This window comes from Gossypium hirsutum, chromosome D11 (genome assembly GCF_007990345.1).
Source record: "Gossypium hirsutum isolate 1008001.06 chromosome D11, Gossypium_hirsutum_v2.1, whole genome shotgun sequence".
NCBI classification, from domain to species: Eukaryota; Viridiplantae; Streptophyta; class Magnoliopsida; order Malvales; family Malvaceae; genus Gossypium; species Gossypium hirsutum.
The window spans coordinates 68,351,982-68,367,770 of NC_053447.1; the positions used below are offsets into that span (position 1 = coordinate 68,351,982).

General features: G+C 27.5%; 1 protein-coding gene across 1 annotated transcript; it reads left to right on the top strand.

Moving 5' to 3' along the window:
* Positions 1–13,118: 13,118 nt before the first annotated feature.
* Positions 13,119–15,398, top strand: LOC121203131 (WUSCHEL-related homeobox 11). The gene is made up of 3 exons (XM_041105011.1): positions 13,119–13,803; positions 14,184–14,359; positions 15,050–15,398. Exons 1-3 carry the CDS (start codon positions 13,140–13,142, stop codon positions 15,065–15,067), a joined length of 858 nt encoding a protein of 285 aa, XP_040960945.1. The 5' UTR covers positions 13,119–13,139; the 3' UTR covers positions 15,068–15,398.
* The last annotated feature ends 391 nt before the right edge of the window (positions 15,399–15,789 follow it).

Consider the following 15,789-nt stretch of genomic DNA (forward strand, 5'->3'; position numbering starts at 1 on the left):
TTTACATCACTATATGCAAATATATATATTACTGTTAGGACTTTATTATATTATTTGTTGAGGAGAGATCGAAGCTATTTTAAGAGAAGTTTTTGAAATGTTGTTTGCAGTGAACTAATAGATCCTTTAATAGCAGAGGTATTGTGCTCGGAGTGTTTGTGCTCGGTTTTATCCCCAAGTTTTGTCTCCTTGACTCCACAAAGGCTAGAGAGCCGTCTACACCCTAGGCACAATACCTCTACTATTGAGGGGTTCGTCAACTCTCACCGGATGACACTTCGAAGACTTCTCCCAGAGCGAGTCCAATCTCCTCTAAACAATATTACATTATGACACATCCATAACGTGGGTGAAAATATTTATGTAATGAAATTTATAAAAAAAAAATTGAAATGAAAACCAAATGTGGCTTTGATTGAAATGTTAAAGTTGGAATTGTGAATATTATGATGTTTTGGGTTCAAATCTCGTGATTCAAATTATGTGTATGTAGTTTTTTTCTAAATTTATTAAAATATAGAAAAGTACAGATGCCCTCAAAATACTATTTATAGGTGTCACCAACACCAACTCATCCAAACATATTATAATAGTATAGATAGATGAAACAAAAAGTGATCTTTTCTTTTAGCATAATAAGGTGTTTGAGAGATACACTATGCCTCAACTATTTTAGAGTTGAATTGGGTCGAACTGCATACAAGAGGAAAGCATTTTCAATGCTAATCTTCTTCATTTATAAGACTTAAAAATTAATATTGACGTGGCATGGAATGAAGAGTCGAAAACTGCTACCTATGGCGTTATTTTTCTTGATCATGAAGAGATGATGCTTGTTAGCTTCTTCAGTATGGTTGTTGGTGCCTTTGTCCTGCGCTATTTAGAAAGCCCTTGAAAGGGTTTTTCTAAAGTCAAATTGTGCTTTATTGCTAACAAATTCAATAGTTGGACTCTAGATTTATCTTTCTAAGGTTGAATTGTTGGGGAGATCTTAGACTTTTATGAGTTGTGTGCTAGTTTTAGTTTTACTTTTAACTCAGGCCAGCTAATGGTGTCGCCCATTCTCTCGCACATTAGTTAATGGATGAAAACGGCAATCTTGATTATGACTTGAACTATCCGGATTTCATTCATCGATTGGCATCGGATGATATTTACTTAGTTCATACATTTTAGCCTTTTATGGGATTTTCCTAAAAAAAAGTATAAGAGGGTGACATCTTAATTGAAGAAAGACAAAAATTTCGTTGCAAGTCCATTAATGATTTTCAACCCCATATGGGTTCCAATAATATTAGGACCCAATTTAGTTTCAAAAAAATGTTTACAAAATCAAGCCTAATTGCCCAAAAGCCCAATTGCTAATTGACAAAATTCACTCATTAATTATTGGTTAAATTCTATTGTTACTCCCTGTGTCATGTGTAAATTATAGATTCAGTCTTAGCATTTTAATTTGGTCATTTGTAGCCTTTGTACTTTTTGAATTTTGTAGTTTTTGCTTTGACCAAAAGGTAGCTGTTAAATTCATTAAGTTATGTTATTTCCAAAATCGTATGCGACAAATATATTATCATATGTACAATGTCATGTCAGCTTGTTATTTCTATATATTATTCACACAAAAAAAGCCATTTAATGGATTTACTGACTATAGTTTGTGTCAAGACTAGAATTTTAAATTTTAAAAAGTATAGAGACTAAGAATGAATATACTGGAGAACATGGACTAAATCTATTAACTTTATGTATAGTATAAGACTAATGGCATAATTTAAGCATACTGATTTAATTACTATCGTTTGGGTCAGAACTAAAATTTTAAGATTCAAAATGTACAATGACTAAAATTGACCGATTTGAAACATACAAAGACTAAATTTGATCAAATTAAAGTATATATACTAAATTCGTATCTCTCACAAGGTATAAGGACTAATAGAAAATTTTAACCTTCATTATTTCTTAATCTATAATATATATATATAAGCACGAGTTTGGAAAAGCTTTTGAACTGGCGAGAATACCCTTTATTTTCCATCATATTATTAATTTTACATATAAAAATAATTATAATATTTAATTTAAAATTATTTGTTTAAAAATAATTAGAATTTAATATAAGTTGTGATAATTACACATTTAAAAACAATTAGAATTTAAATTATAATTATTAGTTAAAAAGAGTTGTATTAATTTCAAAATAGAGTTATTAGAATTCTAAGCTTATTAATTATCCATTAATTAATATTAAATTTAATTATGTTAATTAGTTATTATTTTGAATAATGTTACTTGTCTTAATTACATAAAGTAAAACTATATTGTATGTTTGTCCAAAAAAAAATATATTGTATGTTGAATATGTTAAAACTTCAATTATTATTTGAAAATTTCTATTAAAATATTTGAATTGTTAAGTTAATATATTTAATTATATTTAAGGATTAAAATAAAAATATTATTTTACACTAATTACTGCAACTAAAAATATAATATTTTAAAAATTATTTAAATATTAAATACGTAAAATTGCATACAACAAACGTAACATTAGACGCTAGTCTAATTAAGGATGTAATTAGATAAAATTAGATTGTGAAATTTGACATGTATTTTCTCGCTATCATAGACAATAGCAATGAAGATTATTGGCAATACAGGGTATTGTTCGCAAATGTTAATGTTTTAATGATTGGATTGGTGATTAAGTTAATTAAAAACTCAAAAAAATTTAATAATATTATAAAAATTTATAAAACCTGTTCAACCATCATTTTTTTTGTTTGGTTTCTTCTTCTTTTTTACCGAATTGGAGCGATTTGATCAGAGATCGGTTCAACCATTATATCCCGAATTAGTATATTAGTCGATTCTCAATTCAATTGATCGATCTGATTCAGTTTAAATAACACTAAAAGATTAATGTTATAGAATTTTAAATATCTCGATTCAAGTTCCACTATGTATAAATACTATGTGAAGTTTCTTTTTCATCCTAACAAATCTTGATTAAAAGTTTTATATATATATATATCAATATAGACTTCTATGTCTAACATTACTGTTTTTATTTTCATTTTTTTGGCAGAAATCATTATGACCATACATAAAAGGAGAGAAAAGAGAGAGGAAAAAACACCCTAAGCCAAGGGTGAGGGTTTAGAAACCTAAAAGAAAATAATGTTAGCAAGACAATAGAGGTTGGAGGGACAAATGAAAAGCCACAATCCATGTTGTTTGTACACTCTTTTTTGACACTCATCAATGCCTTTTGCAACTGTGCAAGTTGAATGGAACATCTCCCCCCTCTAATATGAAATGTCCTTAGCTTCAATCCATAGACCAACCCCTATATATATATATATCATCATATCACTTTCATTAATGGCTAACGAAAACTAGATTGACACTGATTATTGGTCTAAAATCTTGCAATTCATCTTCAACACACCAAAGTGCCCCCACAGCATTTTTAAAAAATTCATGTAATGAAGCGTGGGGAAATTTTGCACCAATAATTATTGGTTTTATACCTTTTTTAAAGTTTCCATGTCTTTTTTATATTATCAATATTTTAATAAATTAATCATTGAATTTAAACCAATTTAATTGTTTATTAAATCTTAATATTTTGATTTAAGTGTCATGGGATTATGAGTAATTTTATTCAATTTTCTCAATTATAATTATAAAATATTCTAAATTTAATTACTACAAATTAAAGTAAAATTTAAATATTTAATATTATATTTAATTTAATTACATCCTAAATTCAAGACCAATCTTAATATTCGAGCCATTGGTTAAAAATGTTTGCCCTCGTGCCCGCATTGTAAGATCGAATCGAAAAAAATTACTTACTAATAATGTGTATAATAATTTGCTCCTCCTACTAAAAAAATCTTTTTCAACTTATACAAGATTTACTTAAAATAAAACTTAAACCTAAACAACCCAAATCTAAAACCTCATTCTCTTGATTATCATGAGAGTTAGTGGTCCAAATTGTATAAAACCATAGTAAAATGGGGATTATTAAATCCTTAATCTCGTGGGGCTTAATTTTTTTTTTTTGGGGGGGGGGGGAGGGAGTTAGTGGTCCAATTCCAATTTCTTACAGTTGACAAAGAAAAACAAACAAGTAGTTTGAAGAGACAAAATTGTTAACAACAATTTAGTGGTCCTATCTTCCTCCCAAAATTTGAGAGATTCTTGTTTTAAACTTTCAAGTCATTGGTATTTTTGTGTTGTAATTTTAAATACAATATGCTTTTTTGATTTTTTTTTTAAAACTTTCAAGATCTAACATATATATTTGGTATTTTCTGTGTTTTAGCAAGTCAAAATACCAATATGGTCCATGTTAGAGCTATCTCTCAACTTTTTTTCTTTTTTGGAGTTTACAAGTATAAATATAATTGATTATAATACAATTTTAAATATATGTTTGAACAATTACAATCAGGTTAATAATTTAAAATAATTTGGGTTAAGATCGAACAACTCACCAACTAAAACTCATGTATGATAAAAACACATGGTGAGACTAGAGACTCACACCTACACCAGGACGAAGATAGAAAATTATTTAAGGAAATAAATATGAATTATAAAATTTGAGGGACCAAAGAGTAATTTTATCATTATATTAATTTATAATTTTTTAATTTTTGAAGGGGCTTCAAGATAAATTTACCATTTTGGGTGGCCAAGGTTATTGATTGTCTCCTTGTCTACACCCCTACCTGCACCACATATAGTGAAACTCAAACTTGAATCCACAAAGACCCAAGACCTCAGCTTTTACCAGTAATATTAAGTTTAGTTTAGCTTGATTTTTATGAAATTTAAAAGCGATGACGAGTGTAAAGAGACGATTGGTCCACTAAATCTTAAATTACGTTATGTAATAGGAGTACGGTAATATAAGATTATAGGTAGGGCGTGAGATTACATTGTTTGGTTCATTTGTCTGGAATGTAAGATTACCTAGAAACACATTTTACTTAATTGTCCTTCTTATATAATTTGTTTTCTTTTAACAAGTTTAGTTCCTTTAACACTTTTTAGTGTCAATTTCCATAAAATTATGATAAATTATTAAAATTCTTACTTTTCATTACAATTTATATATTAATAAGTAAATATACTGTGTTGAAATAAATTTATAAATCATAATTATAATAATTCATAAAAAGTGATTGCAACATCAATCATAACTATACTTATAACCATTAATAAATATAATGATTATACTTGCAAAATGATATCTGCTAATTCACTATTAAGAAAAATATATATATTTTTTGTTTTTAATTAATTTTAAACTTTATTTAAGAAAAAACCTAAATTGATTAGAGTAATAAAAAAAAAGGGCAATTTGATCCAGAATTCAAGATTACACCCTTAATCTAAGATAATGAGCTGTAATGAGATTATATCCTATATTACGGGATGGTCGTAATGTAATATTATGAGATGACTGGAATGTTGAAATTTAAATATCATAAACTTATTTTGAAATATAACTTTACAAGCTGTAATGTTACATTAAACGAACGAAACACCCCTTAAAATTTATTTTTTAAAAAATAAAAAAGAAATAATTGGTAACAATATTTCAAAACCAATGACGCAATTTACTCGCTGAATTCATGCACTACATTTTCAGATTTCTATGGACAAAATAATCACGGGAGTTAGGTGAGATAGTAAGAGTCTTTTCTACCTTGATTAGTGGTTGAGTGTTCGATCCTTACCCCGAATATGAAGTAAGTTTAAAACTTGTGACTAGTATTTATTTCTTATTCGGTCTATCAAACACGAAAAATTAATCATTGAGCTTACTCTATCGAAAAATAAAAACTATATAATTATAAATCATGGTAAGAAAAAAGAATATATAATATAAAAAAAAGCAGGCTGACTGTGACAGCACAGTGAAGATTCCTTAACACAGTGAAAATAGTAGGCAAATTTCCATTTGTAGTAAAAGTCCAAAAGCCTACAATCCCCCCTCCCTTTCTCGCTAACTTAGCAACCTACCAAACCCCCCTGCCTTTCTCACTTCCATGCAACATCTACATTTATTTATTTATTTATTATTGTTGTTGTCGTTGTACGAAAACGAGTTAACCTTGTTCAAATCATCCATCAAATCACCATTCTTTATTTACTTAGTTGAATGGTGGGTTTAACATTTACTAGTATTCAAAAATCATTAAAATTAAAAATATGTATAGTTTTTAAATTGAAAAATCTAAGAACATAACATTGAAAGATGAATACAGATACAAAATCTCGCAATCAATTACATGACAGTGTTTGATGCTTTCACATGTTACGATTTTAATAAAATATGATTTCTTGAAATACGTTTCTAAAAAAGTTACTTTACGATGTTTGATATACATGAGAATGTATTAACTAAAATCTTAGAAAAGTTATATTATCACATTTGGTTCACCAAGTACTTATTGAGAATATAATGATAATTTATGAATTTACCCTTATTACATAAAAGATAATATTTATAATAAACTTTATTCTTAACAGATATTTGGACTACATATTTAATAATAGAATTTAATGGATAATTTTTAAAATTTTGATTTTAATTAAAAGCAATATTATTTTAAATCTGTCTTGCTTATGTTTTCTAAATATAATAATGCATATATAAAACTTGTTTTGGAAATTAAAAAATAAATTTAAAATCACATTTTGTTTTAGCTTAAGGCTTACCTTAGGAATATAAAAAAATAATTGATTTCGGGTATTGCTCTGAGCAAAAATACAAATAATTAAATCATAGGAACGTAAAATCATAGATGGTCCAACTCACAGTTCCTATACGATTTAAATGGAACAATTCTATCCATATTCTATAAAAAGATAATAAACATTTCATACAAATACAAGTGCTAAATCAAATTTGTAGCGGAAAAAAAGCTTACTTGCAAAGAATTCGTTAAGTAATGGAGAAAATTAAGAGGAGGAAGGAGGTAATAGCTTATTTTTTATTTTACGTTTTTTTAGTAGACTAATACCCTAAACTAATATAAAATAGTCTTAAAGTTTTTTTAACTTTCTAATCTACATGGGAAATGGAAAGTAACTTTCCCACCATTTATCATGGGAATCACCATTGTCGCGTTCATGGGAAAATAATTCTCAAGGGAAAGTTAGATTCTAAGGAAAGTAAATAAAATTTGATATACTAAATATTGACACCATTTTCCAACTGATTAAGTTTTCAGGAAAGTGACTATCTTTCATCATACCAATCACTACTTAATAATGTTGATATTGTATACCGAATTTATCAATTTATTTTTGTTAGTTTAAGTATTTCCATATTTTTTCTATTACATTTTTTAGAGAGAAAGTTGAAAATAATGTTTAGGGGACACCAACCAACATTTGTTATGCTTTGGGGGCACATGCATTAAGGTTTTCTTTTTAATTTGCTTATTAAACTTTAGTCCTTTTTGCTTTTCAAGTTTTCTTAATAACTTTAATTTTTTTTTTATAATCAAGTATCTTTTACAGAGTTGAAAGAAAGATAAGTATTAGTTTTGGTCCTAGAAAATTGATAAATCTCTTAAAAATCTTTTTAGAGATTATAAAAAAAAGTAATAAACTTACATTTTAGTCCTTCAAACATTTATAATTTACTTTTGGTCCTTCTAAGAAAACTTTTTAACTTTGCCCGTAGTCTTTCATGTTCGTTTTACTACTTAAAAATTAATTCTTTTTGAGTTTTACTAAGCTGGTGTCACCCTCAATTAGGTCACCAACTCAGTTAGGAAATTATGAGAATGTTTTTCTGTAATTAAAATAAGTTGTACCATTTGAGGGTATTTTAAATATTCATTTTAACAAAAACCAATTAAAATTAGCATATGATAAGATTTGAATACATGCCAATTAATTTAATAAAACTTTAAATTTACCATTTAACCAAAGCTTCGTTTTAATATATTTTATAATCGTGTTTTTTAATATGCACAAGTTATTATCTCCATTAGTTGTATACATATACTATTTGTTAAGTATTTTACTAAGTTGGTGTCATCCTCAACCAAGTCACCAACTCGATCAGGAAATTATAAAAATGTTATTTCGTAATTAAAATAAGTTATACTGTTTGAGGGTATTTTAGTCTTTCATTTTAACAAAAACAAATTAAAATATGCATATGATGAGATTTGAACCCACACCAATTGGATCTAAAAACCTTTAAATTTATCACTCAACCAAAATTTTATTTTAATATATTTTATACATTTTTTATTTTAATATGCGCACATTATTATCTCCACTAGTTGTATATACTTACTATTTATTAAGTGTTTTACTATGTTGGTGTCACCCTCGATCGGGTCACCAAATCAATTAGGAAATTACAAAAATGCCCTTCATAATTAAAATAATTTATTCTATTTGAGGTCATTTTAGTCTTTTCATTTTAACAAAAACAAATTAAAATATGCATATGATGAGATTTGAACCCACCCCAATTAAATTAGTAAAGTATAAATTTACCACTTAACCAAGTCTTTATTTTAATATATTTTATACCTTTTTATTTTAATATACAAAAGTTATTATCTCCAGTAGTTGTATATCTATCCTTACCATTATTAATTGTTTTACTAAGTTGGTGTCACCTCCATTTGGGTCACCAACTCGGTTAGAAAATTTTAAAAATGCCCTTTCGTAATTAAAATAAGTTATACTATTTGACAATAGTTATTTTAGTCTTTTCATTTTAACAAAAACAAATTAAAATATGCATACAGTAGGATTTGAACCCACACTAACTGAGATAGCAAAATCTTAATTTTACCATTCAACTAAAGCTTCATTTTATTCTAATTTATAAATTTTCATTTTAATATGCACAAGTTATTATCTCCATTACTTTTATATATTAATAATATTGTTAATTGAGTTGGTGTTATAATTCAACCCGGCGCTAACTCACAATTGTTGACAAAACCATGATAAATAATTATAGTGCATTTAATATTGTTTATCTAATATATTTATGTGTTTAAATATCGTATATTATGATTAATTAGTTTCAAACCATACATTTCATTATTTATTGTATGTTATTTTCATACACACATTTATATTCTAAACCAGTAATTTCGGCAAACACGACAAGTTTTCTAATATATATAAATATATTGTAAATTTTTTTTAATAATTTTCTTAAATAATTAGAAGTTTATATAAGATTATGTTATTAATTAATAGCATTAAAATTGTACGGATGGCAGGCACTGTTGAAAATGCCTTTTTGTCGTGCAATACGACTTTTTACGTCAAAGGTGTAATTATGTATATAGGGAATTTTGTAGAGTGGAGTATTTATGAACAAAAGAGCTTCATAAAGGTAAAATTATTTTACCATCTTTAAATAAAAAACGAACGTACAATTTTCCATTCTATCGAAACCTTTGCATCAATCATTTTACACTCATATATACTGTATATATCTAAATTTATTTACTTAGAAAAAAAGTTAAAATACATATAGATCGAATTGGGTCGGACCGAAGCTCCGTTCTAAAAAAGTTCGTCCCGCTCTAAAAACTCATTTTATTATTCTAAAAAATAATAAATTTAAGATATATAAATATTTGTTCTAAATACTTTATTATTAATATAAGTTTGATGTACATTGTAAACATTCCTATTGATTAATAAAATTTGTATGCTCTCTTTTTCTGATCTACTAGTTCTTGTTCTTTTATTCTATTTATTATTTATTTCATAACAATATTAATATAAATTTTTTTATATTTTTATTATTTATAAATAATAAAATTGATCGGATCAAACTAATCCAAAGTTCGAAAAATATAAACTTAAATCCGACCCAAAACCACCCGTTGGGCCATCACCACCTATATACAAATTACAAATGCTTGAAAATTAAGGGAAAAACATTTTAATTCTGCCCTTTGTATTTCTTCAATCTCTTGAAATTTAGTCTCTGATCTGCTAATAAAAATTATAGGATTTTTTTTACTGATTTAATTTAGAAATTAAATTTCATTAAATTGAAAATTGATTTGAATCGTAATATTGGATTTTTTTTCTTTAATTTATAGTTAATTTTTAATATTTTAAATTAGCGAAAATAACTTTAAAAAAGTATTAAAAAAAGTCAGAAATAGATAAACTGAAGCGGTGGAATTTGGTTTGCTTATCTTTGACATTTCAGTTTTTTAATAATTAAAATAAGGGTAAATTCAAAAAAAATAAAAAATTCAAGGAGTAAAAATGAGTAATAAATTTTTGGAAGATTAAAATATAAATTCAGTAAATTGAGTATTAGGTCGATTGGCACGAGTATTATTGTTAATGTAGGAGGACGTGTTATTTAGTAAAAAGTAGTTTTATATATTGTATCAAAATAGCAAATACGATCAGAAGGTGTTTGAATATATATATTTAAAATAGATATAAAAAGATGGGGGAGCTCAAATGTGGAGACAGAATGAGAAGAGAAAGAGAATTAAGAGAAAATTATAATGAAAAAAGTAAATGGTTTAGCATTGAATTACTGACATCTCTCTTCATATTTCCACTGTTCTTTTTATTTTCTGAAAGTTTACTTTGGTTAAAAAAATAAAATAAAAATAATTAATTCCACCCTTTGTTGACTATCAATTGAGTGAGATTTATTTATTTTGTTGTAAAGAAATATGGAAAAGAAGTTGTCTCTTCCCACCTTTCCATGCATTCCTTCACATGCACTTTGCCATTATTGCCCAAACCCTAGTTTTCCTATTTCAGCCCCCTTTTCCTTCTTCTTTCTTTTACCATTTTGACCTCTATTTTCTACATTTTTTTTGTATTTGGATTGATGTTAAAATGGCTCTGATTGAATTACTGGTTTTTGGGAGGGACCAAAAGTGGAAGGGCTTAATTTAAATTATTGAATTTGAGAGAAGCTAAAATTTCAATTTTCTATTTACCCAGAAAGCTAAAAGGGATTCAATTGGATAATTAATTTTTAGGAGGAGTTAAATTATAATTTTTATGTTTAACCAGGAGGGTAAACGAATGATCAATCTTTAGAATAAATGTAATAAGAAAGAATGAAGCAATAACACATTTAGCTCTTAATATTTACCTTTTCTATCACTTTGGTCCTTTTTTAAAACAAAATCATTTTGACTCTCAACCTTCAAAATTTAAAACGTAAACAAATGAAATTAATTCGACTAAATTTTAAAAGTTGAGAGTCATAAATCAAAATGATCCAAAAACGAAAAATTGAATTAGGGACTAAGTGATAAAAGCAGTAAACATTAAAAGCTAAATTTATTATTATACTATAAAAAAATCAAACATAACTACTTTTAAAAAAAAGGGAGAATATTGATACATCATAAATAGTGTAAGACTTATAAATAAATACTAATAACTTTATTTAAACATAATTAAATAATAATTAATTATAAATAAATGCTAAAATTTGAGACCCTAAACCCTTAAAGTTGTGATCCTAAATCCAAGAGCTGTTAATATTTATTTATGATAACTACAATTAATGTTTAAATAAAATTATTAGTATTTATTTACCAGCCCTCCATATTTTTTGTTTAACTTATTGATGATGTGCCGTGCTATTATTCATTAATAGTACACGGGACTTAGAAATAATCTAAAGTTGTATTCAATATTGTTAAACTAGGTTTTGCATTATAAGTTGTATTTAAAAATGAAATTATTTTGAAGACAAGAAATTAAGAAGAGGTTAGGTACAATAATAATAATAGCCAATATTGGGTATATAATATGGTCAATATTTAGCTTAGGTTTTTTATTGGAATCTAATTGGGTGACATAATTACTACTCATCAAAAAGGGGGGGAAATGTGTAACATTTGGCATTTCTCTTGACCGCTACCTAATTATGTTTCAATGTTGATCCAAAATAATATATGATAGACAAAATGTCTAAATCCACCAAACACTAGGTCTTTTCACCTTCTTTTTTCAAGTATGAAAAGCATATGGTAAAGTATGAATAATAGGATACAAATTCCTTAAACCAAGGAAGGCTAGCTTAGCTACCAAATATTGAGTTTTTTTAAGGATAAGGGAAGAATTTAGGAATTTTTGGAGTTCATTTTTTAAGGTTGATTATCTCATCTATTTTTAATTTGAGTATAATGTTTTAATTTTATAATTTTTTAGTTGAGTTTTTAAATTACGATAATTTGGATTTGAATTTGATTTATTAAAAAAAAACCTCCCTCCTAAATTTTAATTCATTGTTTTTTTTTTAATTTATTAGGTCTAAGTTATATGTGTTGTAGGAATACACGTGTTTTAAATATATTCCACATTTGTATCTACTTTTTCTTTTGTTAATATCCAAAATATTGATCAATATTATTTAAACGAGTAAGACCCATACATTAAATGTAAAATTTGATTAAACATGTATTGCATAATAATTAATGAAAAATAATAATAGATCTCCGCCAATCGAAATAAACTCTAACTACTGCATATATATATATATTTGTTTTTGCAACTAAAGTATCTTTCATGTTCGTTTTATTATTTATAAAGACTAATCCTTTTAGGATTCGTGGATGTCCCTCCCAACAATGTCATCTTTAAAGTTCAAACCTAAGTTCTCTTTTTAAGAGTATAATGCCTCACTAGTCAGGGGACGTGAGAGAGGTGGCAAACAGGGCCATGGCCCCCTAAAATAGAAAAAAAAACACATTTTTACACTTTAAAATGTATAAAATTATAAATTAGTAATAGTAAATTTACACTTCGACTCCCTAAAAATGATAAAATTTTGATCTAATCATTTAAAAAATTATAAAAATATTAAAACAACATTTTAACTCTTATCAAAAACTTAATTTTCAATCCCAAAATATTTTTTGGCTTCATCTGTATCACCCCTGCTGACTCCGCCCAACATTTATTGATATAAAGCTTAGAGTAGCTTTGATAGGCAAAGAAGTAATTTCAAGTCTATGATGTCCAAACAAGATAAGGGTGATATGGTAACTTTAGAAAACAACATTCCATCAGGGTCTTATATATAAATTCACCCTCTCTAATATATTCTAGACTGTGTATTCATGTGCTTTGGTATTTTTTTGTCCTATATTCTTAAACCTAGGTTTCAGCTTGAAGGAACTATTTTCATTTCTGTGCACTATTATTTTCTTCATTTCAAAGTAATGGAAGATCAAGCTCCGGACCCTAATGGTCCGAGCCATGGTTCAGAGAGAAGTGAACCAGTAAGGTCAAGGTGGACACCAAAACCAGAACAAATCCTCATACTAGAGTCCATCTTCAATAGTGGCATGGTTAACCCTCCTAAAGATGAAACTGTGAGAATAAGGAAGCTGCTTGAGAAATTCGGGTCTGTTGGTGATGCTAATGTCTTTTACTGGTTCCAAAACCGACGTTCGAGGTCTCGTCGCCGGCAACGACAACAGCTGTTAGCTGCCGGTGCACGGGAACAAAGGAATAACCAATCACAAATACTCGGTAACGGCGGTGGCGGCGGTGCAATTCAGTATGAAAATAATGAGGTTTCCATGGGGTTTGCAAATTCTCCTCCAAACTTTGCTTCTTTCCTAATTGGTCCTTCTTCTTCATATGGTGTTATGAATGATGATGGAATGGGAAATCTTCTCTCAATGTCCTCTCAAATGGGGTTTCAAGGAAATGGAGAAAGCTCAAACATTACATCAGTTTTATGCCCTTCAGAAACTTCAAATTTGCAGTATCAATCTGGTAAATTGCATGGTTCAGTAAATTTCATTTCTTTTAATGCAATTTTTTTTTAAAACCCAATTCATGAATAATGAAAAAGTATCTGAAACAGTAACTTTCTTGTGATGTAACAATGTGTTCATATTGTTTTAAAATAGAATTATGCACTGTACCCCATAAATATGCTATATGTTGCTTTATTATTATAATTTTATTTCTTTTCATATAGAACCTTTCTATTGGCTTTGCAATAGAGATTATATACATGGGGGAAACTAATGATTGAAGAAACCTAAAGTGTTACTTTTTTTTCTTTTTTCTTTTTTACACTTTGTTCAAATATTAAACATCTGCAGCAGGTATTGAATGCTGAGTTAAAAGCTTACTGGGATTTGTTTCAGGGTTCATCACAGTGTTCATCAATGGAGTCCCAACAGAAGTTCCAAGGGGTCCACTTGACATTAAAGCTATGTTTGGTGAAGATGTAATGTTGGTCCACTCTTCTGGTTTGCCTCTTCCCATGAATGACTTTGGTTTTTTGCTTGAGAGTTTGCTCCATGGTGAAAGCTATTTCCTTGTAAGTTCATTTGGAACATAATTTATTTTTTTCTCTAGGTTAAAATGTCTCACAAGTCCCTCCACTCTTTACAAATTTGGAATTTAGTCCCTATACTTTTATTTCTAGGAATTTAGTCTTTTTATTTTTTGGGTTTCAAAATTCAGGTTTAATCGTTAACACTATTACTCTTTTTGTTAAATTTGTTGGTGTGACATTGTGAAATATTTAAAAAATACTCATTCGATAGCCATGTAACTAAAAAAATGACGTTGTAATGAACTTAAATTTAACAAAATAATGTTAACACTATTAACAATTGTACCTGAATTTTGAAATGTGAGAAGTAAAAAGAGTAAATTCAAATTTTCAAAAAGTACAGGGATTTATGGTGTATTTGAACTTTTTCTTTATTATATAGACACCCTTTTAGAACATTATGATGGGAATTTAAAAAAGTGTGTGTAGTTTTAATTATATCATGTTGTTTAGGTCTCAACATTAAGTAAATGATTATTTTGTTACCATAAAAAAAAGCATGATGAAATTAATTCTAATGCCATAGGCTAAGGACTTACATGGTAGGGTGGTAAATTAATGTTTTCACCCTATATCTATTCATTTCATGTGTTTTTACCCTATCAAGCACAAAGTAAAAGTGAGATATTTGGCAATCACATAAAAGAATTTATATGTGCTTGATTATTACAGGTTTCAAGAACAAGTTGAGGAGGAAATAAAGTTGGAAACTAGTGGGAGAAACTTATGATAAACATGGCATGCTAAGCAACAAAGAGTTACAAGACCCCCCCCCTAATTGCCCTATCTGTTTTGTTCTTATTTATATCTCTTACCCTAAATATTATTATTTTTGTTCATTTTGGTTGGTTATAATTTCTCTTGTTTTTATAGGAACTTTAGTCAACCTCAATATTTACATAAATCTACACAAACCTTTGCTAAACCAACAAACAGTAATGAAAACATGGGAGATATATATATATATATTCTCCACCTGGCTCCTAGCTATTGTTTGACAATGCAAAATCAAATGTTTACATGTTAGTCCTATGGCTAAGGTTCTTATTTGATGCTTTAATTATATGGGTTCAATCACTATCATCTTAATCTTCATCCCCTTCCCTTCATATCGCATTTGATAAAAAGAACAAATAAATAGAATCCTGCTGGTTTTTATGGCATTCAAGTAAACCAATTGAGCTATAAAGGATTTATGTTTAAGTCTTCAGTTGAGATTAGTCTCAAATTCCATCCTTGGGCAATTCCTCTACTCCTTACCTCTTATATATATATATATTCTAAAATCTCACATCAACTTTAATTTAATTAATAACTTGAATTGAAAATTTTGATTCGAACTAATTTTATATGTAAGAACTGAAAGTAGATTTATTTATGAAATACAATTCGACACATAAATAAGTCTAACT

What these genes read in the sequence shown, in the direction of transcription:
- LOC121203131 (XM_041105011.1), top strand. Translation starts at nt 13,140, where the DNA reads ATGTGCTTTGGTATTTTTTTGTCCTATATTCTTAAACCTAGGTTTCAG. An exon ending in AAATTTGCAGTATCAATCTG is followed by an intron (nt 13,804 to 14,183) that starts GTAAATTGCATG and finishes GATTTGTTTCAG; the next exon opens with GGTTCATCACAGTGTTCATC.